This window comes from Hipposideros armiger, unplaced genomic scaffold (assembly GCF_001890085.2).
Source record: "Hipposideros armiger isolate ML-2016 unplaced genomic scaffold, ASM189008v1 scaffold_1, whole genome shotgun sequence".
Classification (NCBI taxonomy): Eukaryota; Metazoa; Chordata; class Mammalia; order Chiroptera; family Hipposideridae; genus Hipposideros; species Hipposideros armiger.
The window spans coordinates 6,571,633-6,594,036 of record NW_017731351.1 but is presented as its reverse complement, the minus strand read 5'-3'; the positions used below and the strand labels follow the sequence as shown (position 1 = coordinate 6,594,036).

At 36.6% G+C, this 22,404-nt stretch overlaps 1 protein-coding gene across 9 annotated transcripts in view; it reads left to right on the top strand.

Moving 5' to 3' along the window:
- BLTP1 (bridge-like lipid transfer protein family member 1) overlaps nt 1–22,404 on the top strand; it is a 169,084-nt gene that overhangs the window by 39,743 nt on the left and 106,937 nt on the right. For all 9 annotated transcript variants that reach the window (XM_019667736.1, XM_019667803.1, XM_019668173.1 and 6 more), the window contains exons 11-22: nt 760–910; nt 2,533–2,689; nt 3,054–3,132; nt 5,182–5,273; nt 6,514–6,631; nt 11,566–11,721; nt 11,972–12,069; nt 13,899–14,077; nt 14,228–14,334; nt 15,554–15,762; nt 20,617–20,844; nt 21,663–21,800. In XM_019667736.1, coding sequence (XP_019523281.1) covers nt 760–910; nt 2,533–2,689; nt 3,054–3,132; nt 5,182–5,273; nt 6,514–6,631; nt 11,566–11,721; nt 11,972–12,069; nt 13,899–14,077; nt 14,228–14,334; nt 15,554–15,762; nt 20,617–20,844; nt 21,663–21,800 — 1,712 coding nt within the window. The remainder of the gene's footprint in view (nt 1–759; nt 911–2,532; nt 2,690–3,053; nt 3,133–5,181; nt 5,274–6,513; nt 6,632–11,565; nt 11,722–11,971; nt 12,070–13,898; nt 14,078–14,227; nt 14,335–15,553; nt 15,763–20,616; nt 20,845–21,662; nt 21,801–22,404) is intronic.

The following is a 22,404-nucleotide window of genomic DNA, read 5'->3' as shown; positions in this document are numbered from 1 at the left end:
ACTGATATATGATTTGCAAGGTCATGTCATGGGTAAAAGATTTATTCAAAGCACAAGAGAGATAGGACATTTTAACGTATCAAAGTAGGAAAAGTTCAACAGTATGGTTTCAGATTCCACATCGGAGAGCTAACCTTTAAGAAACTACCACTTGTTGAATTTTGGTGTAGTGTCAAAGAAGAATATCCAGAATTATCAGAAAAAGCTATCAAAATTCTCCTTTCTTTTCTCTCCAGCTATTTGTATGAAGCTAGATTTTTTTTCAAATCCTTGAACAACAGACTAAATGCAGAAGCAGCTATGAGAATTCACCTGTTTTCTATTAAGCTGGACATTAAAGAGATTTGCGAAGATAAAAACAATGCAAATACTTCTCACTAAATTGTTTTAGAAAATATGGTTATTTTTCTTTAAAAACTATTTTCATTAAAGTGAAATTAAAATTTTATTAAATTTTATTAAAATATAGTTGTTTCCCATATCATTTTCATTAAATTTAATAGACATTTCATTATGTGAACATATAATGAGTTTATTATTTTAAAAATAATGAAATTTAAAAAATTACTCAACTTAAAATTTGAATATAGTAAATTTTGATAGAGATAATACAAAAATACCCACTTTGGTGTCCTCAATAATTTTTAAGAGTCTAAAGTATTCCTGAGATCCAAAAGCTTTTAGAACTGATGATCTAAAGAAACTTTCTAAATGGTTATTTTAAGTAACTGCCTTTATATTGTATATTCTGCAATGTAGGACTTGTTCCAGAAGAAACAGAAGAAAATATTGAAGGAGAAATCAGCAGTGAGGATTGCAAATTACAAGATTTGCCTCCATGTTGGGGACTGGATATAGTTTGTGGCAAAGGAACAGATTTCAACTATGGGCCGTGGGCCGATAGGCAGAGGTACTTGAGTATATTTCTAATAAGTCCAATGCACAGAGCTAATGCTGTAATTTTTATCAAAACTAGCTTCACATTTTTTATAACATTATAATGGCGGGGTACAATATCCTTAGACACTTTCATCCGAATAATTACTTGTTTGTAGAGAAACAAGTAATTTTCTCTACAATTACTTGTAGAATAATTGTAGTCCCAGAAGAGCAAGTCCCAGAGGAGCGAGTTCATTAGAAAAATGGTATTCGAGCAGCACATTTATCGGTTCCTTTGTTTTTTCTTTTGTATTTAATCAACACATATGCCAGTGAGTTGGGGGCTGTGAAAATTCAGAATAAAAGACATATATTGTTGAGCGTTAGTGGAGGAAAAAAGTCAGAGAGGTTTATTACGTGCTATGACAGGGGAAAGCAAGAAGTCTTGATGAACCATTTAGAAAGGTCCTGTTTTGGTTTGCTATGGCTACCAGAGCAGAGCATCACAGGCTGTGTGGCTTAAACAACAGGATTCTCACAGTTCTGGAGGGTAGAATTCGGACGTCAAGGTGGTGGCAGGGCTGGTTCCTTCTGAGGGATGCGAGGCAGGATGTGTTCGAGGCCTCTCGCCTTGGCTTGCAGGCAGCTGGCCACCTTCTCTCTCTCTTCACATTGCCTTCACTTCTGTGTGTCTTGTAGGTCTGTGTGTCCCAATTTCCTCTTCTTAGCAGAGTGCCAGTCTTATTGAACTAGGGCCCACCCAGAAGACCTCATTTTAACTTAATTTCTTCTGTAAGGACCTTCTCTCCAAATACAGCCAAATTCTGAGGTTAAGACCTCCACATCCAAATTTTTAGGGGGGCACAATTCAGCCCATTACAGTACCTAACTCATAGTAAAGATCAGAGGATAGAAGATTGGGGGAGGCTTTTTGGCAGAGGGAAGTATGAGTTGAGTTTTGAAACATAAGTGAGGGTTAGCCAGGGAAGGAAGAGGAGGGTAAATGACCAAGGCAAGAGAAGCGCTCTGCTCGCGCTACTGGCGGTGGAGACCCGTCCTGCAGGCTCTCTGGGCCCCTGGGAGGTGGGCAGATAGTGCAGAAATAGACTTTATGCTGGAGGGCATGGAGAATGTCTGAAAGGGTTTCAGTTGTTAGTCATTGCCTTAGTTCTGAAATAATTCTTACATGTTATGACCATCTTTCTGTTTATCGAAGCCCTTTAAACAAAGGAGAGAAGATGTGCCAGTAATTCTGAGGACATGCCAAGGCTTTTATGTAAATAGACCTTGCTGCAAGTTAGTGTAGCAACTTGGCCATTTGGACCATCGATACACGTGTATAAAGTCTTTCATTTCTCACACTGTGCTTGAACAGTGCAAGTTGGTCTTACCTATGTCTCATTTGATAATAGTATAATTATTAAGTGCTCAGAGCTCATTGATGTCTGACAGTATAAAACACTAGAGCAAACAGTCTTTTGTTTTACTGAAGGGAAATTATAGTAGGTGTTTTGTGACTTCATGTTTTTGTTTCATATGTAAGTGTTAAATGAGGTAGCAGTGATAATATAAAGTTAGAATACTGATTTTGGTCCCTTATCAGAGGTCATTTTGTTGGAATAATGTCATTATTCTTTCTGCTTTCTTATACAGAGATTGTTTATGGAAGTTTTTTTTCCCACCTGATTATCAAGTTCTGAAAGTTTCTGAAGTTGCACAGCCTGGGAAGCCACGGCAGATCCTTGCTTTTGAACTGCGAATGAATATTATTGCAGATGCTACGATTGACTTGCTGTTTACCAAGAATAGGGTAATTATTGGAATAATATAGAAAATAGTGTTTAAAATCTGAACATTATTTTCCAGAGTATTTTTCTGGTGACTAGTCCCCGATAATTGTGTATGTGTTACTTTCATTAAGTTCCAAATAGTAGAAAGAAGTTCATTAATAATAATAGACTTTTATACTATAGTCTGCTTCATTTTCTCTCTTATATCTGGCCAAATTTTTTTAGTGTATTTTTGGTATAAATTTGAACTTTTGTTCTTAGGAACTTTTAATACCTATTTAATATCATTGATGATATTATTTTATATGATAATAGCTGAAGAGTAAAGATGGGAGTATAATTATAATACATGTTTTATATGAATAATTTTTTTTCTTTTGGTAGGAAACAAATGCTGTACATGTGAATGTAGGAGCCGGCTCCTATTTAGAAATTAATATTCCAATGACAGTTGAGGAAAATGGTAAGCTGCAATGAGTGCTTTTCTGTTTGAAATCATTAGTAGGAAGAAACTGATGGCTGCCGGGTGGGAGGAGGGTTAGGGGGCTGTGTGAGAAAAGGGGAGGGATTAAGATTGGCAATTAGAAACCAGTCACGGGCATGTAAAGCACCGCATAGGGAATATAGTCAATAACATGGTAATAACTGTGTATGGTGCCAGGTGGATCACTTCGTAAGTTGTCTAACCACTATACTGTACACCTGAAACTAATATAATATTGAATGTCAACTGTAATTGGAAAATAAAATAAAAAAATGATTAGTAGGGAAATAATATATAAATAATAGTATGTTAATCCATTTAAACTAACATTAATTAATGGGGTTTTCTTTTTCAGCTTTTTATTATATTTTGATATACCTATAGTTATTAACAGTAAATATTACATAATTAAATTATTTGTGCACCTGGAGAGAGGGGAAAATGTTTTAAATTGATTTAAGTCCTATAATTCTGTGTATTCATTTTATCCCATTCTCCTCTTTTGCAAGAATGAGCATAATTTACTTAGCGTGTATTTCCTGTTAGTTTTTCCTGTTGCTCCGTGAGAGCAGAACCTGCGTCGGCCTTTTCACTGCTCTGTGCCTGATGCTGAGCCCAGCACCAGGCACGTGGTACAGGGGCTGTGATGACCGCGTGACTATTAGGCTTTGGTTTAAGTTATAGTAGTAGGTTTTATCAGAGAGTAAGCTGGGCACTTTGAATAGCATAACTTTAAGAAAGAGAAACATGTCGTATTTAAAATATTAAATAATGCCCTGATAGCTATAGTTTCTGTCACTTATTTTGTTGCTTGTATAAGAAGAAAGCAGGCAGAGGGCTGACTAGATTCATTAGTTCCCATAAAGAGAAAAAGGTAGCAGTTGGGTCGGCTCGGTTATATAATCAGTTGACAAACTGACTGAGAATGGCAGAGTGTATAATTTCCCATAACTTGGGGGCTGTTTAATGAAGCACCAACCTTCCTTTAGCTAGTTTTAAAAGAATAATCCTGCTGAGTCTTGACGCAGCTGCTTGCCATTCTCTAGGACTCGTTGATTCAGCTTAGTTCGTTGGAAAGAAGCATCTCTTAGGGCAGCCATAATTGTGTAGTGGGGGAAGAGGCAGTTGGGGGTTGCACAGAATGGAGAATGGTTTAGTTGAGGGAGTGCTGCCACCATTTTTAAACTAATGATGCACATAGGAAAGAATATTTGCACAATTTTTTTTTGTATAGTTTTTGGTGCCCTGGGGGCTGAGGGGGTCGCTATCTTGAGCATTCCTATTATGAGTTCTTGGGAGGTACCACAGAGCACTGGGTGTGGAGCTCTGGAGTGAGTTAGGGCCTCAGGAAAGTTCAGTCAGGTGTTTGATAAAGGTTAGGTGGCCTTTAAGATGACTATCTGAGGGGAAAATAGGCTTAGGCAACAGTTAGACAATAGCAAACTAGAACTCAAATACATTTAAAATGTTTTTTAGAGATTCAGGTGTTTGAAAAATAAATGCCCAGAAGAGAATGCATGTTGAAATGGCCATATGATAATCACCACCGAGTTAGTGTTTCTAGAAAGGCAGCCCATCAAGAAATGAAGTGAATTACTCTGAACTTGTCTGCTTTTGCTCAGAACGGGCCATGTGGTTTGGTAAGTGCCACTGCAGCAGGAGTAGCCGAAAATGGTGAAGACATGTACCCTTGAGTCAGTGGGAGAAGAAAGGCGATGGGGGCTCTTAAATAGTTGAAAATTAGTGTTTAGGGACTAGACTTGTAGTTTTGCCCTGGGAAGTAAAATCATGATAGACGTTATGTGAAGATGGAACTGTCATCCTTCAGAGCTGTTCAAATGAGAAAGGTCCCCTGTTAGATAGCAAGCTCCCCATCATTGGGTGTATTTAAACAGTGACTGGTCACCGTTTTTCAGGGATTTCTTCTTTGAGTGGTGGTGGGAGTTGTTTCCAGTCCAAAATTTTTAATATTATCACATACACAAGTATATTTTTTAGGTTCTTAATTTTTATGTTTTCACTTATTAGGTTACACCCCTGCAATTAAAGGACAACTCTTACATGTTGATGCCACCACCAGCATGCAATACCGGACCCTTTTGGAAGCAGAAATGTTAGCAGTAAGTCGAGAGTATATGATGATATACGTATGTGCGTAAAATAAAAATTTAATGACCAGGAAGTCCTCTTCTCGTTCAAGAAGCCCGGGTGCCCTTGGCCCTGTTTTGGGCAGAGGAGGAGGTTACCAGGGCTGTGGCCCCACTGGCATCTCTCTGTGGCTCTGCCCCTAGGATGGGGCAAGTGAAGATAAGGCAATGAGATAAGGGTTTTGGGCCTTGAAAAATGTGAGAACTTGTTATAATATTGTTTTTAAACTTCACTGTATGGCTAGCCTAACTCTCTCCAGTGTTGTAAATGAGATCGTTTTTTACTGTATGTTTTCTGGCCCCATTGGATTCTTTCTCAGGGCTTAATAATTCACTGTGCTTTTTACTTGATGAATGAGGTAAATGGAGGAGGATTGATACCCTCGATTGCACCTTGTTACAAACAGAAAAAGCTATGGAAATGCTCATGCCTACAATTCCAGACTGGGGACTCATTAATCAGGCAGATTATTATTATTACTATCAGGGACAACAGTAACAATAACAACCGAAGCCACTTTGTAGAATGGCTGATATTCAGAGAGGATTCTTTTATATAAGATGGCACCATTAGGTCCTTTAGTGCTTGTCTAAACAAGCATATTTGCACATGATCTATCAGTAAATTAAGAGGGAAATCTTACAATTACCAAGAATCCATTGAATACCATAAATATATACTAAGCTGGCATATTCAGCATTTGAATGATTCCTGAGCTATTGCTGACAAGTAGTGCAGTGGAACAATGCTGCTCCCAGTCAGGTGGCTCTTGCCTTTGCAGACTTCCCAGTTGTGGCAGGTGGCATACACCAGAAAGCACCGTGTCAGGTCTGTGGGAACCTGGGAGGCTCTGGGGGCCAGACTCCCGCGTGACGGTGTGCATTGTACCCCGCCCTCCCTGGCCCCTCACCCCTCACTGAACAGGTTAGGCTTACAGAGGAATGGAGATTGCGGCTGTTCCTCCGTTAGTTTAGCTAGAGTACAGTATCAGGCTCTAGCCTGAGTAGTTGTTCCGAAAGGCTTTCGACCACATCATGTTTCATATTTCAAGGAACTGGATGTAACCATGGATGCTGACCTTCAGCCACAGCGATATTAAAATCTCGAGGTGCCCTTCTGTTCAGCTCAGTAGGAAAATGAGTTTTCATCACTCACTGGTGTGTGTGAATTCATGTCTGATGCTGCTCACACATGCCCCACTTCACTCTGCAGTTCCACATCAACGCCAGCTACCCCCGGACATGGAACATGCCGCAGACGTGGCAGTGTGAGCTCGAGGTGTATAAAGCCACCTACCACTTCATCTTCGCACAGAAGAACTTTTTCACAGGTAATTTTCTAATAAATGTAAATACAGTGAGATTTATCACAGGGAACTTGTTTCTATTCAGTAAGTTTTGCTTGTAGTTCAACATCGGGATTTTATGACACAATTTATACTTTCTTTCACACTTTTTGGGCTGAGACTGTCAAAGGGAAGATGTAAATATAGATGTTTTGTGCTCCCTTCTAACCCAGAGAAGGAAAATATGAACCCAAAATTGAGCTTAGAAGAAATGGAAAGAACCCGTCTTAGGCTGGTGCTTTGTTTCGGTCTGGTGGGGCTTACGATAGGGAAGGAGAATCAGCTTCTTTCTCTTCTTGAATTAGGCATCACCATGGCTTCATTATTTTGTTTTAATTATTGTAATCCACAAACAGTATATTCAAATAGTCAAATATGTGATTTTTGTATTCGGAGCCCCTACTCACTCCTTTCCATTGGCATGGATAATTGAGTAGATGCTATTGTTAGTTGGAAAAGTTCCTTTATTACAATATTTTATTAATTGTAATAATAATATTACAATATTGCTCATATTTCTTGAGTATGGGAACATGTAGCCTTGTTCCCTGAATAACATAAATATTCCTACGTAAGAATAAGTAGTATTTATCAAGCCTTCCCGTGAAAAGTTTAGCCAAAGAGGGTCTGATTTGCCAGGGTCAGTGGCTACCCCAGAGTACCTTATATTTGCTTGACTGATGGCTACAGTTATCCGTCCATCCATCCGTCCATCCATCCATCTGCCCACCCATCCAGCATCTGGTCTGTGCTCAGTACTTGGGGGGTAGAGTGGAGAGTACGGTATTCCTGGAGAGCCTTGTCTGGACATTGCTTACTAGCAATATGATGTTGGCCAAATTGCCTGATTGTTTAAGCCTCAATTTCCTTATCTGTGAAGTAGGGATACCAGCTTCCACCCTCATTTTGCTGCTGTTAGAACTTTGGCCTGTTACAATGTCATTACTACAATATGTTCAATCATATGTCTTGTATGTTTTCTGCTTTGATTGGGAGCCTTATCTTGGGGACTAGAGAGAGTGCTTCTGTGTTCTTGGAGTTACAGAATTCTCCAAGGCTTGAATCTGGGGTCCAGTAGTAGAAATTGTGAGAGTCCCCAGTAGGTTAAACTTTTGTCTGTGAAGTTAAACACTGAATAAGTACTACTCAGTTCAGATTTATGAACAGCAAATAGCTAAAACTTACAGTGTGTGTTCTGTTTGTTCTAAGCAGTTTGCGCATGTGAAATCATTGACTCCTCATCATAATTCTTTGACATCAATGTTGTTATCATTACCTTGCTTTACCGATGAGGAAAGTGAGTTCGACTGGTCGAGCAGTTGGTCCAGGGCCACATGACCAACAGGTTGTTCAAGCTCGGATTTTAACCCAAGTATTCTGGCTCAAGAATCTGTTACAGAGGAGCTTCTTCGACAGCACCCTTTTCCCTCTCACATAAGATTTTATATTTTTAACTTAATAATCTTTTAAAATACATTCCTGTTTTCAAGCATTTAATCCTTTACATTGTTATCCCCCAGACATTTCACGTTTTCAGACTCTAGCAGTGTTAAGAATAATTGGAGTAGAAGTATAAATTTCTCAGAATTTAAAATATTTTATTTTGTAGTCGCATTTCCATTTAGACTGAATATTGCATTAGTTACTTTAAAACAGCCAAATACATATTTCCTAAATTACAACCTTGTTTTTCCCTAAATTATTTTCTTTCTCTGACTCTAATCTTTATGCTTATACCTAATTGAAATTCACTTTTTTGGCTGTGTATTTTTGTCTAAAATTTATTTGGAGATATTTAAAAAACATAGAAAGATAAAAAACTTCTCATCTCCCAGATTTAACAGCTGTAACATTTAATCATATTACTTCTATTTCTTTCTGGAGTCCTTTAAAAACTTACTTATTCTTTAAAAAGGGTGACTATTTGAGAACAATATTAATTTAACCTTGGAGAAAACATACTTGGCCATAGTATGTGAATTGCTTTTCTCTTTTCTCAATTTTATCTTTATTGACAGAATTCTGCAGAAGATAAGTTATTGACCTGGTATGAGGGAATGCCTAATATTCCTCAGTAGCCAATCTCATGCCAATTATTAGTGAGATAAAATCATTGTTAAGAGATTTCAGTGTGGGACAAAAATTGCTTCTTGATAAATATAATACAGAGCCTCAGGAATGGAAACTGGAAAATAAAGGCAGAAGTGAAGTCTGTCCTGGAAATAACGAAGTTGATGTAGATTTACTCTGATAAGAGGTAGAAGGAAATAGTGTAACAGTACTGCTCAGCCCCAGTGCCAAATGACTGACATTTTAGAGGGTGTTTGCTTAACAAGTTAATTATAAAGTGAGCTGCAGATGAGTTTTTGCAGACTAACTTTTAGATTGCCATCTTAATAACTTTTAAAATTTGTTGTCTGAAAAAGAATAAGGCAGTCATCAAGAACATGCTTCCTTTTTACAATCAGACTATTTGATAAGACCATCTGGTAATGAGCAGCTTTTGGTTTAAAGGGAAATCCATATGAGAAATGGTTGTTGAGGCTCCTAGTAAAAATATTTTGTTACCATAATTTTTAATATTTATTCGTAAAGATATTGTATAAGCTGGTAGGGAAATTTACTGCAGACTATGTTGAAATTTCAGATAAGATAGTGAAGAAACAGCTAAGACTTGTTAAAATAGAAATTGGCTAATAACTTTATAAAATTACATTGCTTTCCTGAGATGATTAGTACATTATTTGAATTAGTGTTTACTAGCAACTATATCTCAATCTTTTAAAAAAAATAAATTAGTAGCAGTGTAAAGTTGATAAATACAATCAGTGTAAGTTGAAAGTTTCTTATAGATAAATGATTCAAAATAACTATGAACCCTGATCACAGCCCACGTTCCTTGTTTTATGTTATTTGTCAGTCTCAAGTACATCGGCACATGCACCAGATTTAGACAAATGAAACTGCGAATAGTGTAGACATAGATTTGCGTGCAAGTGCGAATTGTGAAGATAACATGCATGTGTGTAAGACACAAATACAGAGGCAATCCCTAGGATCTGAAGGTGATCAGAGAAAGTAGGGACAGCATTAAGATCTGAAGTGGTCTTTGTAAATAGCTGAGTAATACTAAGATTCCCGTAGTGTGTTTCTGTAGAACATTCCAAAGCATGTTCACTTATGTATTTTCACAGCAGCTCTGAAAAGGTTTGGCTGTTACTGCTCTCCCTGAGTGAACAAGGAGGGACGTGAAGCACAGATACGTTCCATGACTTGGGCAGAGTCATGAAACTATTAGTAAGTGGAAGAGACACTTAGAAACAGATTTTTGACTATAGACCCTATATGCCCTTAGAATAATGTCATTGTTAAAGATGGCTGAGTTTTCCTTCAGCAGAGAGGATACCTAAGAGTGTATTTTTTTAGATAGGATGAGTGGTTTGAGTAAAAGTGCAGAACCAAAAATGTTTATGAGAGAGTGAGAAAAGTGAGAAATCAGCTTGATGAAGGATGAATTTGCATTGTGGAGTTGGTTAATTCCAGAGATGAATTTGGGGCACCTCCCAAGGGCTAGACATTGTGCTAAAGAATCAAGTTCACAAGTAGGGGTGGAGCTGATTGGTTCGGTAGGGTGGCGTGCAGAGGCACGGGGTTACAAGAAGTGTAGATACTGTAAGGTATGGTGAGCCACTGTGATTGCTTGCTAAATGAAACAAAAACATACTTAAAATAAAATTGATAAGCAGACTTTTCCTTTCTCTAGTCATAGAACAGGTAAATAGCCATATGCCTTTTATTGTTGAGATAGGAAAACTCTACATCTTATTAATATGTAAATTATGATATTTGATAGTAAATGTATCATTTTGCCATTTTATTAAGAGAAATGTCTCTGTAATCTATTGCACAAGCTTCTGTACATTGCTGCTAAATTTTAAATGAGTTCATATATTATGTCAGATTTGACTTCTGATTTCATTATTGAATCTAATATCTTCAGTATAAAGTTTTCCTTTAAAATTCAAAGACTACTTTAAATATTTAATTATTTTTACCTATTATTTTCCTTAGAATATCTTTACTAATAAATGCTACCATTTGTGGCGTGCCTACCTGTTGTTACTGAGCTAAAACTTCACATATATCATCTCAAACATATATCTCACATATATCATCACAATAAATGTGTGAAGTTGCCCCCATTTTGTGAAAGAGAAAACCAGTAGCTTTGGAGTCATTTGTTCAAGATCACATAGCTAGTAAGATGATACAGCCAGAATTTCAACCCAGGCTTGTCCTGTGTCAGAGTCGGGGATTGGCAATACTGCTTCTGGTGGTTCCTCTCTCTTACATGTACAAAGTTCTGTTAATTACACGTGCATAGCACTGTGCTCTGGGCTATGAGTACACACAGACAAGCTTGATGAGCACCTCTAGGATATGACTATAGAAAGACATTGTTTGTCTTGTTCCTTTGTTGCTTTCAGTTTTACATCCCACATATCAGTGAACTCATATGGTCCTTGGCTTTTTCTGTCTGACTTATTTTGCTTAGCATGATAACCTCAGGATCCATCCATGTTGTCGCAATGGCACTATTTCATCTTTTCTTATGGCAGAATAGTATTCCATCGTGTATATGTACCACAACTTCTTTATCCAATCATCTTTTGAAGGACACTTTGGTTGTTTTCATGAAATACATAATTTTTTTCTTATTTGGAACTGCGATTAGTAAGTAAACATCTATTTGCTGTTAAGTCATTTAGCTATATCTTAATCACCTTTTAACATTTTAATATAAAAGTTCTTTTTAGTTACAAAAGAAAAATTTATTTTTGACTGGTGTTAAATCTTTACAGTTTGTTTTCTGAATTTCAATTCATTTTCACTTCTGTCTCTCACCCCAATAATTTTAGATTTAATTCAAGACTGGTCTAGTGATAGTGCTCCAGACATTTTTTCATTTGTTCCATATACATGGAATTTTAAAATCATGTTTCATCAATTTGAAATGATTTGGGCTGCTAATCAACACAACTGGATTGACTGTTCCACTAAACAACAGGAAAATGGTAAGAACTTTAAAAATTAGGTTAAGTATTGAGTTTATTAAGATAAATACCAATAAAGAAGATTGGTATTGATACCGTAGTTTTAATAGATACTGCAATTGATCTTTTTTCTATTATCTTGTGAGATTAGACTGAGTTAATAGTTTTAAATTTAATTTTGCTTAGGTGTGTATTTAAGGCAGTTTTTATTTATGATTTTTATTTATTGAAGTTAAAAGTAAATTTTCTTTGTTCTTCTTTTTTTCTGTAGTGTATCTGGCAGCCTGTGGGGAAACACTAAATATTGATTTCTCTTTGCCTTTTACTGACTTTGTTCCAGCTACATGTAACACCAAGTTCTCCCTCAGGGTACGTATACGTGTTGTATATTCCACAGGCTTATCAGTGTGTGAGTCACGAAGCTTCACTTTACTCCCCTGGCCTGTTCTGTTGCCACCCTGAAGTATTTCCTCCATTGTTCACTAACTTGAGTGTCACAGAAGTGCTGTTGTTTCTGTTCTTAGGTAACTATAATGTTCTGCCATTCCCCGAAGTTGCCAACTTCCCCTTAGGAGTTGGGCAATAAAACAGTGCCCTGAGTTTATTATTTTCTTTCTTTTTTTTTATTAAATTATTTTTTATTATGAAATACACATTTTTTAGAATTAGTTTCAGCTGTACAACACAGTGCAATAGTTATAATTTTTACCCCTCGAAGTGACAACCCCCCTCCCCCATATTATTTTCTTAGAGCTCATTTCTAACCTCTGTATCTGTATGTTTTTTTAAGAACACCCTCTAGCTCTAGTGTTGACTGTGTCTATGAACTAGATTTTACATTTCCCTATATTTCATTCCTAATTGTAACCAGGAATTCAAGGAATAACAACAAATACCTTTCTTCCTTTTATCTGAAAGCCGGCTGTTATGAATTGCAAATCTTGTGCAACACCTAATTTTAGGGTGTGGGCAGTCAGTGGTAGTTGTAGTATGGATGGAGGTTATGGTGGAGAAAACTAGCAACAGTAATGATAAGAGCAGCTGACAGCTGTTAAGCGTTTTGTATGTGGCCACTATTCCCAGTGCCTTGGCTGCAGCCCCTCATTTAACTCCCAGGGCGACCCTCTTGAGCCAGATGTTTCCACCTGCATTTATGAACAGGAAGCTGAGGAGCCGAGTTGAGTAGCGACTTGGAATTTGAACCCAGGCCATACAGCTTTGGGCTCTGCTCTTTTAACCACTCTGCTGTGCTGCCTGTTCAGAAGCAGGCATGGGATGAACAAAGATTAGGGGGTCTACAAGGAAAACAGTTAGGCTGAATGAAGACCCTGTGATGTGCTAACTCAGAGTTTTCAAAGCCAGTTGAGGAACCAAGACTTACTATAGAATTAAGATACAATCATTTTTTTTTTTTTTTAAGATTTTATTGGGGAATCGGGGAAGGGGAACAGACAAGTTGCTGTCTTTTTTGTTCTTCAGTTTAGTTGTGGAGGACGTTGCTTCACTGGTCCATGTTGGTATTATCATTGCACTTTTCCCGAGTGAGGCAGTTGCTTGCTGGCCACTGGATGGCGGCTCACGGCAGCTCACGAAAGCTCACGCCCTCTGTAGGCCAGCCCCACTGCAGCCTACGCTGTCACCGGCGACTCACGGCAGCCCAGCTCCAGGTCGAGCTTTTGTTCACCATCTTAGCTGTAGAGGGCGCAGCGTCACTGGCCTTCATGTGGGATCTGAACCGGGGCCCTGCTGCTCAGAGCTGGCGTCCCAAGCCAACTCCTAACTAACGTGCCACTCTGCCGGCCCTACAATCATATTTTTGAAAGTCATAAAAATACAGAACAAATTCTACCTGAGCTTATGTGACATGATTTTTTTTTTTTTTTACTGAGTTACATGTGACATATCCAGGGATCCAGAGATAATCTCCTCACTGTTTTGTGGAAACTATACTATTTATTTTCCTGATTTCTTTTACTGTTTTTCTGGACTTTCTAATCAGAATTTAATTTTAATTGATACAAAATCTTATTCTAGTTATTTACCTCACTGTTCAATTTAAATTCTGCTTTTTGGAATTTCTGTTTCATTTCTTTTGAATTGATTCTCAACATTATTATAGAGAGGTTTGGCTGTAATAGTAACCTAACATGTTTATGTACTTATTTTATTACTTTGGGTCATTATAAATTATTTTTTAGGGAGAAGATGTTGATCTTCATTTGTTTCTACCAGATTGCCACCCTAGTAAATATTCATTATTTATGCTGGTAAAGAATTGCCACCCAAATAAAATGACTCGTGATACTGGTATTCCTGCTGAGTGTCAAAGTGGCCACAAAACAGTGAAACCAAAATGGCGGAACATTACTCAAGAAAAGTGAGTGCATAAAATTATTGATCTAAGTATTTTGTTTAAAGAAACTATTTTTTAAAAGAATAATAATAAATTTGATTATCTGTACCAGGTGTTTGTATATAATTAGAGGAATAAGTACCTGACTAGAAACTTTGTTTTTACTCTTCAAAGAGCTGGTTGGGTTGAATGCTGGACTGTCCCAAGTGTCACGCTTACAATTGATTACACATGGCATCCAATTTATCCACAAAAAGCAGATGAACAGCTAAAACAATCATGTAAGTATTTTTTTAAATTTGTACTTTGAAACACCTGGTGTTATGATTGGTAATCATCAAAGATACAAGAAAGAAATTTTAAAAATTTGGAAATGCATCTATTTTGATATAATTGTATACATATAAAATCTTTTAAGAATTTTGCTATAATTATAGCTAACTTTTATTGAGCATTTACCTATGTATCAAATACTAGGCCAAGCTGTTTCCTGGCTCACATGATCTCATTCAGTCCTTACAATAACTCAGTGTGATGGATATTATCATTATTATTATTATCATTGGAGGGTTGAGGAAATATGCTCAGAGAAGGGAATTATGTAATTTTCTCAAGTCTCCAAGCCAGAAGCAGCAGAGCTGAAATATCAAACAAGGTGTATGTGAATCTATAGATTTAAAGCACTTATTTTGTGAAATGTTCGTTTTTTTATGCATTTGACAACTGTGATATCCTAGTTAGCCTGAAGCTTATGTGCCTTATTATGGGGGTCCAAACAGAATCAGAGTCAAGTGATATTTTCTTTGTATTTTTCCAGTGAGTTAAGTTTTAAAGAATAGGTTATATAATTGGTGTTATGTATGCAACTTGATAACATCACACTGTATTTGAATAGCTGTTTCTATGAAAATAACTATACTTTAATGCCCAAGTACAGTTAAAGTCTCAACTGTGACCCAGATTTATATTGCAAGGTCTTGATGAGAATGTTGGCTGTGTTAACAGGAACTTTTCACTGATTCTGTGCAGTCTGATTTATGTATTTCTACATATATTTCAATGAAGTCTGTTCTATTTTGCATTCTTAATCATTAGTCTTTCAGGTTCGTTTTCATTATATGCTATAGGTGTATATCAAGGTTAGTTATTTTCATCTTTGCAAATAGAATTTCTTAGTACATATAGTAGTTCCTTGAAGGACTTCTAGCCAAGTATTTGATAAAAAGGAGAGAAGAGTCAACTGCTTTGGATGATAAGATCTCACATGCTATAAATCAGTTCTGCTATTCAGTACTCTTTTTTCAAGAACGTTGACTTCTTTATTTGTTACAGCTATTCTTTAAAAAAATAATTTCCATTTGATATGAAAATGATAAAATGGACTAGTCATGGAAGTTGGGTAGTCAAAACTAACCACTCAAATTAAAAAAAAAAAACAACAGAGCCCCTAAGAGGTACTTTCCTCCCTCGCCAGACATTGTTTTGCCCGATTTATTCCAGTGTCAGAAATGGAAGAGACGATGCTATCTGTGTTACGACCGTCCCAGAAAACAGCAGACAGAGCTGTCTCTTCACCGTCCACTTCTTCCCGGCCGCCTGTCGACCCCTCAGAGCTTCCCCCTGACAAACTTCATGTGGAAATGGAACTGTCCCCAGATTCTCAGATAACTCTCTACGGACCGCTGCTAAATGCCTTTTTGTGTATAAAGGTATGATTTGAAAAAGAACTTCCATATTTTGAAACGTAGGTAAAGCACTGAATATCTAATTGAAATTGAGACCATTTACAATAGCCAGTTGGACAATTTAAAATGTTGAGTACGTGTTGGGTTGGTTAGACTTGTAGTATCAGACTCAATTACAAAATTATTTATTAAAAATAGTGTACTCCTTTGTACACTTGAAGCCAATGTAATTTTACTGACCATTGTCACCCCAATGAATTTAATTAAAAAAAATAGTGTATTCCTCAGTTTAGCAATTATTATTATTATTATTTTGCATTAAATGTGTTCTAGGAATTATGCTAGTTGTTAGGGATAGAGGTGACATAGCATCTATCCTCAGGGAGATAAGCTAGAGGGGTAAAGCAGGATAGACACATGTGGACAAACTTGAACACATTGTAATTAATGCAGAAATAGAAATATAAGAGAATCTTGTTATCTGAGGATAATTGGTGCCAGATAAAGTCTTCTTCAAGTGAATCCATTAAAAACAGACTTTAGTTTACAGTAAATAATGAAAGATTTGTTTGGAGCTCGATCTTAAAAATTGAAGTAAATATATGAAAAGTTTATTTCAAAGTATGAGAAATTTAGGTTTTGAAGAAATAGGCACTACTTTGAGCAAGGTGGAATCAAGCGTTGATCCCTTTGGTGTAATTTCCCACCGACTGTATGATTGCACAGTATGAGGGCACTTAAAGGCTGGTGTTGTAGCATGAGTGTGAAGAGAGGCTATTTTAAGAATAATGTTTGAGGACTTCATCAGTTTCCTAGACGTCACTCTTATTCTTTTGAGGTTCGACTCATACTTTTAAAAAGTCCCCAGCAAGCCATCAGTGATTCTTGTTGACTTCTCTGTAGGTCACTGCTCTAAGCCTTCCAGATCCTCACTTATCACTGAGAGCTTTACTGTGATTTGAGTTGTTATCCAATGTCACTTTCAGCAACTTCATGAAATTTTGAATTTTTCCAGGATTTTGCAAATTCATTTGCTTTAGGTTTCACTGTACTGTTGTCCAAACATTGACAGTTACAGCAGTTACAAGTTACTTGTGTGAATCTAGTTCCATCAGTGCTTATTTATGTGCTTCCTTTTGCATTTTCACACCTGCAGAGGTGTGGCTACTGAATGCTGAGCTAACAAGGAATCCTGTGATGTTCGGTGACAGGAGTAATGAATTCTGGGAAGGGTCTCGGATAGTCATCCCTGGTCACGGGAGGACCATCAAAGTTTTCTAGCAGACTCTGAAGAAGTGCTAGGTGAATGGGTTTGGAAGGTACCTAACATCTCAGTATTGGAGTTACTCTGTTCACTAAAAACTACTACATAAAGCATCAGAGGATGTCATTCTAGATAAAAGATGCAAGGAAAAATGCGTTCAATATTTGTGGAAATCTACAGTTTCTGTATGATGTTAGGAGAGGTTCCTGAAGAAGTAATTCTTCAGATTCAAGAGAGGAAACAGCACTTTTTTGTGTGTGGGGGTGTGGGGGTGTGGGGAGGAGGGCATTGTTTGACCTAAAATATTTTTCACGTATTTCTTTTAATATCTTATTTTCTTGGGATTGCATGTGAATAACTATAAGAATCTAAAAGGCATTTTTTAAGTTGTAGTTTCCCTGAAGAGGCTGAATTACAGTTGGCCCTTGAACAACATGGGTTTGAACAGCATGGGTCCACTTATATAGATTTTTTTCAATAAATATGCAATTGATCCTCTGTAGGTTTCCACATCCACAGATTCAGTTTGACCAGGGATTGAAAACAGTATTTTTGATTTGCGGTTGGGAACCTGTAGATTCAGGGCCGACTGTATGCATTGTTCTGTGCCGTTTTATGTAAGGGACTTGCGCATCCAGGAGTTACGGTATCCGTGGGCATGGGGGCTGTCCAGGAATCAGTCTCCGAAATACTGAGGGATGACTGTCATTAAGTTTTTGGGGTGTGAAAATTCTACATGGATTTTTTTTGACTGTGCATGTTGTTCAAGGATCAACTGTATATTTTAATATAAATACAAGTAATGATTTAGTTAGCAGGTAAGGGTGGTTACATTGGTACAATATCAATTTTGAATGCTACTACAGAGGTATTAACTCTGGATTTTGCCTTATCATATATACATCAAACCTCAATTTTTTATTTTAAAAATTCCATAGTAATACATATTCATCAAAAACAAGAGGACTGTAACAAAGAATACAGAGAAGAAGTATATACCTTTATTTTAGACTTTTTTATAAATTCTACTCCATAGCTGTAACCTCTGTTGACAGCTTATTATGTTTTGATGCAGACTTTTCTATGCATTAAGGATTTTGTAACAGTATATTAGTGGTGTCAAAAGTTGTTGCACTGGAGACTGTATTAGTATTTGCATTCATCAAATTAACTCAGAACTTCTATAAAGTGTCTGCTAAATAAAAAAAAATTTAAGTTTTGACATATGTTATAAAATATATATCTAAAGCATGAGAGGCAAAATAATTTTCTAGATTGATGAACTCTATGCTTCCTTTCCCCCTCTGTGCTTCCTTTTAATAGGAATGTATGTAACTCTAAGTTTCTTTGTTTTCTTTCCTTCTCTTGTTTTTCTCCTCTTTGCCTGACTTCTCTCCCTCTTCTTTCTCCTCCTCCATCTCCTAGGGTTGTTTGGAATTTATTTTAAAGATAGTTTAATTTTGTATGCCACACCATAAAATGGAAATGGAAATTTTATTTGTATTTGTAAATATGTGTGTACATTTATTAATCTTAAAATACCATAAAAATTTTCCATAACACATTTCTACTTGCCTTGTACTTTGGTCATCCTTTTTTTTTTTTCTTTTTGTGAATCCTTAAGAAATTAACCCTTACAGATAGAATTTACATATTAAAAAAATTTAAATCAGATATCCAACATTAAACATTTAATGTTAGGCTAGTTTTTCAAAGGCATTAATATTTTAGAAGTACATTTTGTTGCTAATATTCAATAGGTACAAATGTGTTAACTCATAAAAAACTCCTAACGTTTTATAATTCCTTAAAAACAGTCATTGACACATTTAATAAAAATTAGCAAATGTCCTCTACTATTTTGGGGATTCAGTGTTCCCTAAAGAATTTCTTATAAATTATTTCTGTTTCAGATAATTAAGTGGAGATTGTTTTAGTAACAAATTAAACATTAGGCCCAAGAGAATATTTTTCTTTTAATTGTAATAATCTACAGGAATCTCATTTTTTTTAAAGATTTGAAATTGTAAGTGACTGTAAGAGACTACAAAGGGAATATTTAAAAAATAAGAAATTGGTAAGCTAGGATTATTAAAAATTAGCTAAAGTAAGTATAATTTATTTGTAATGATTTGTTGGTTAACTCTTAGCATGTTGAAAGCTAATAATGTGAACCATGAACCTTGATACCCACATCAGTTGTGTGGATGGGGATGGGGCAGAGATGATGGGCCTGGAGGCGGTTTGCAGGTAAAATCACAATGGAACTCGCCCGCTTCCCACCTGTGTCAGCTCCAGACCTCCTGCACCTGTCTCCAGGAGCGGCAGGTGGATTTAAACACATGATCGAAGGGAGAATTGTTCCAAATACTTCGAAGTTTTTAATGTTGATTGAAATCAATTAGACAATTACTTTTAGTTTTAAAGATTTAATATTGGAATTTAGGATAAAAACCAGTGTTTATTCACCTTTATATTTGTGCTTGAATTTGTCCATGCTTCAAAGTTATATAATATGAACAGTTATCAAGATGTCCTACAGGTTCTGAGTAGGACCTGTATTATTTAGAAATAATAGTAGATATAAATAATTATATATATATAATTATATATATATATAAATAATTATAAATAAATAAATAATTATTTAGCAAGTGAAAGTAGAGAAGAGAGGACAAAGCACTGGTTCTGTGAGTCAGTAGACCTGGGACTTGAATAGCCTGAAGCCTTTTAACATCTCTTCCTGTGAAAAGAGAGTAATTGATCTGATATCCGGAATCTGAGCCAGAAAATGTGTCAATAGCCAAAATGCAGAATTTACCAAAATACTGAATTGGTTCTAATAATGAACAAATACAGTTAACCGTGTCAACAAGAATATTTTAATAATTTTTGATTACTACTGATAGATCAAATAAGCAAAATTTAAATTCAGAATCAATGGGAAGAAAAAAGGTATTTCAATTAAAAATAAGTTCTGATGCAAGGAAACCAGAATATTAGTAATTGAAACACTAATGTGCAGGAAACCAGGATGAACTATGTGAAAAGAAATTTTGGTTAACTGTTTATAACATGTTTTTGTCATCAATAACCAAAATTGGACATTCTTATTAAAGTTATTGAAACATTCCTGATAAATATTCCAACTGGAATATATGAATTGTAGTATTTAGCTAATTGGATTTAGTGAAATTGATTTTCAACGAATTGATCTGCTTCCCCCAAAAGGTGGCTCCGGGTGTCACTGCCTCAGCACTCTGGGAAGCACAGATTGAAAACCGCTGACCCTTACAAACCCTCAAAGGCTTCTCCCAGGACCTAGATTGCACATTTCTGCTGTAATTGGAGGTGGTTTTAACATGAAGCTTTACTCTAACCTTCTATAACTTTTGGTGTTTTTTGCTACAGAATATTTATTTGCTAAGCAGTCAAGTAAGTCTATATGTTAAATATATGTATCTTTTTTTCATTTTAAGGAAACAGAACTGATGCTTTTAATATCTTAAAATAGGGTAGTTAGGGACATGCTTAGTTTCCAGATTTTGAGACCCAAGGTGAGAAGTGTTTGTTACATATCTCTTCTGATAGCAATTTGTTCATAATCTTCATAGGAAAACTACTTTGGGGAAGATGACATGTATATGGATTTTGAAGAGGTTATTTCAAGTCCTGTTCTGTCACTGTCAACATCATCCAGTTCTGGGTGGACTGCTGTCGGAATGGAAAATGACAAAAAGGAAAATGAAAGCTCAGCCAAGTCGATTCATCCGCTTACCTTGCGTCCTTGGGATATCACTGTACTTGTGAATTTGTACAAAGTTCATGGGCGTCTTCCTGTTGTAAGTGTTCACCTATCAAAATAGTCTGGAGTACATTGTGAAATTCACCCAGCATAGGAAACGCTGTGTGTGTGTGTGTGTGTGTGTGTGTGTGTGTGTGTGTACACACACACAAGCACACACTTATAAAAAAGATTCAGATTTGAAAACTTTTATCCTTTTATATCTCTGTAAAGCTAGTTCATTTCTTCATAATGTGATTAACTTGATCATTGATCATTTTCTTTTCTGTTTTTCTCCTTTCACTTTAGCTGCTTCTTTGCTTTTCTGTGTTATTTTAGAACATTTTGTCATGGCATTGAGTTGTTCAGTTTATAATTAGACAGATGGATGTTTTGGGACTTTACATTTTCCTAGCCTTTTTCTCCAACTCCAGACCAGTGTGGGGTCTTATGGTGGACCTACTACAAAATCAGCATTCAGGCTTGGCCTTGGAGGTTGAATAGTGTCGCAGTTTCGGTCCAGCACAGAACCCTGGCTCACTCTAAGGATGAGCCTCCGGCCTGTCAGGGCTGACTTGGAACAAGATTGTATTCCCACAGAACCCAGGGCCAGATAGGGAGGGGGTGGCCCTGAGCTTTCTGCAGCACGCTGGCTCCTTCCATGTCATGGACCTAGGGCTGCACAGCAGAGAAGTCACCGCTGCTGCTCGGTGGACCTAATGTCCTTACTGGGGTCAGAATAGTTCTGTTTGTCAGAAAGCACTGTTTCTCCTTTTAAAAATGTCTTAATTATACAAATGTAATGTTTATTTTCCTGCCCTTTCCTTGATCTTCACTTTTTCCATGTCATGATGATGGTGTTTTGTTTGACTTTAGCACGGAACTGCTGATGGTCCTGAGTGCCCCACAGCTTTCTTGGAAAGACTGTGTTTTGAAATGAAAAAAGGATTTAGGGAGACCATGCTGCAGCTTGTCCTGTCACCTGTGAGTGTGTTCGTCAGTGATAACTATCAGGTAATGTGAGAGCGAGGTGCGGCAGAGACGGAGACTTACTGTTACTCGCTATGGGCCCAAACCATGTGGCAGCTGCTGTGTATGGAATAGACAGCTCTGTAAACTAGAGGCTTTCATTTTAACCACACTAAGAAGTTTTGTATGTGTGGATAAATGTATGACAGTTTTTCAAGAATCTCAGTTTTCTTTTTCTTTCTGCTGGCCCCTACTTATGTGATCCCAAACAATTATATTTTATATCTTACTGTTTTTAGAATTGGAAAGAAGTACTTTATAACTTTCTCATTAATTTATGGAAGGGAAAAAAATGTATAAAATGTTGATAGATTCTGCTAAAAATCACAACCTAAGTATTAATACTAACCAGTGCCATAAATTTTCAAAACATCCATATCTACATGCTCAGTGATTTATTCTTTTCATCTGACATAGTTGCAAGATACTTGTTAATTCTTTCAAGGTATCTCGGGGGCCTTTTTGGGAGAGAACCCATGATATTCATCAGAGATGGGACTAATTCACATTCCTGAATAGATTGTCACTTTATCATTAGAGATCAATGCCAGATGGCTTCTCATAGCATCTGCCACTGCTATAGGGCTCT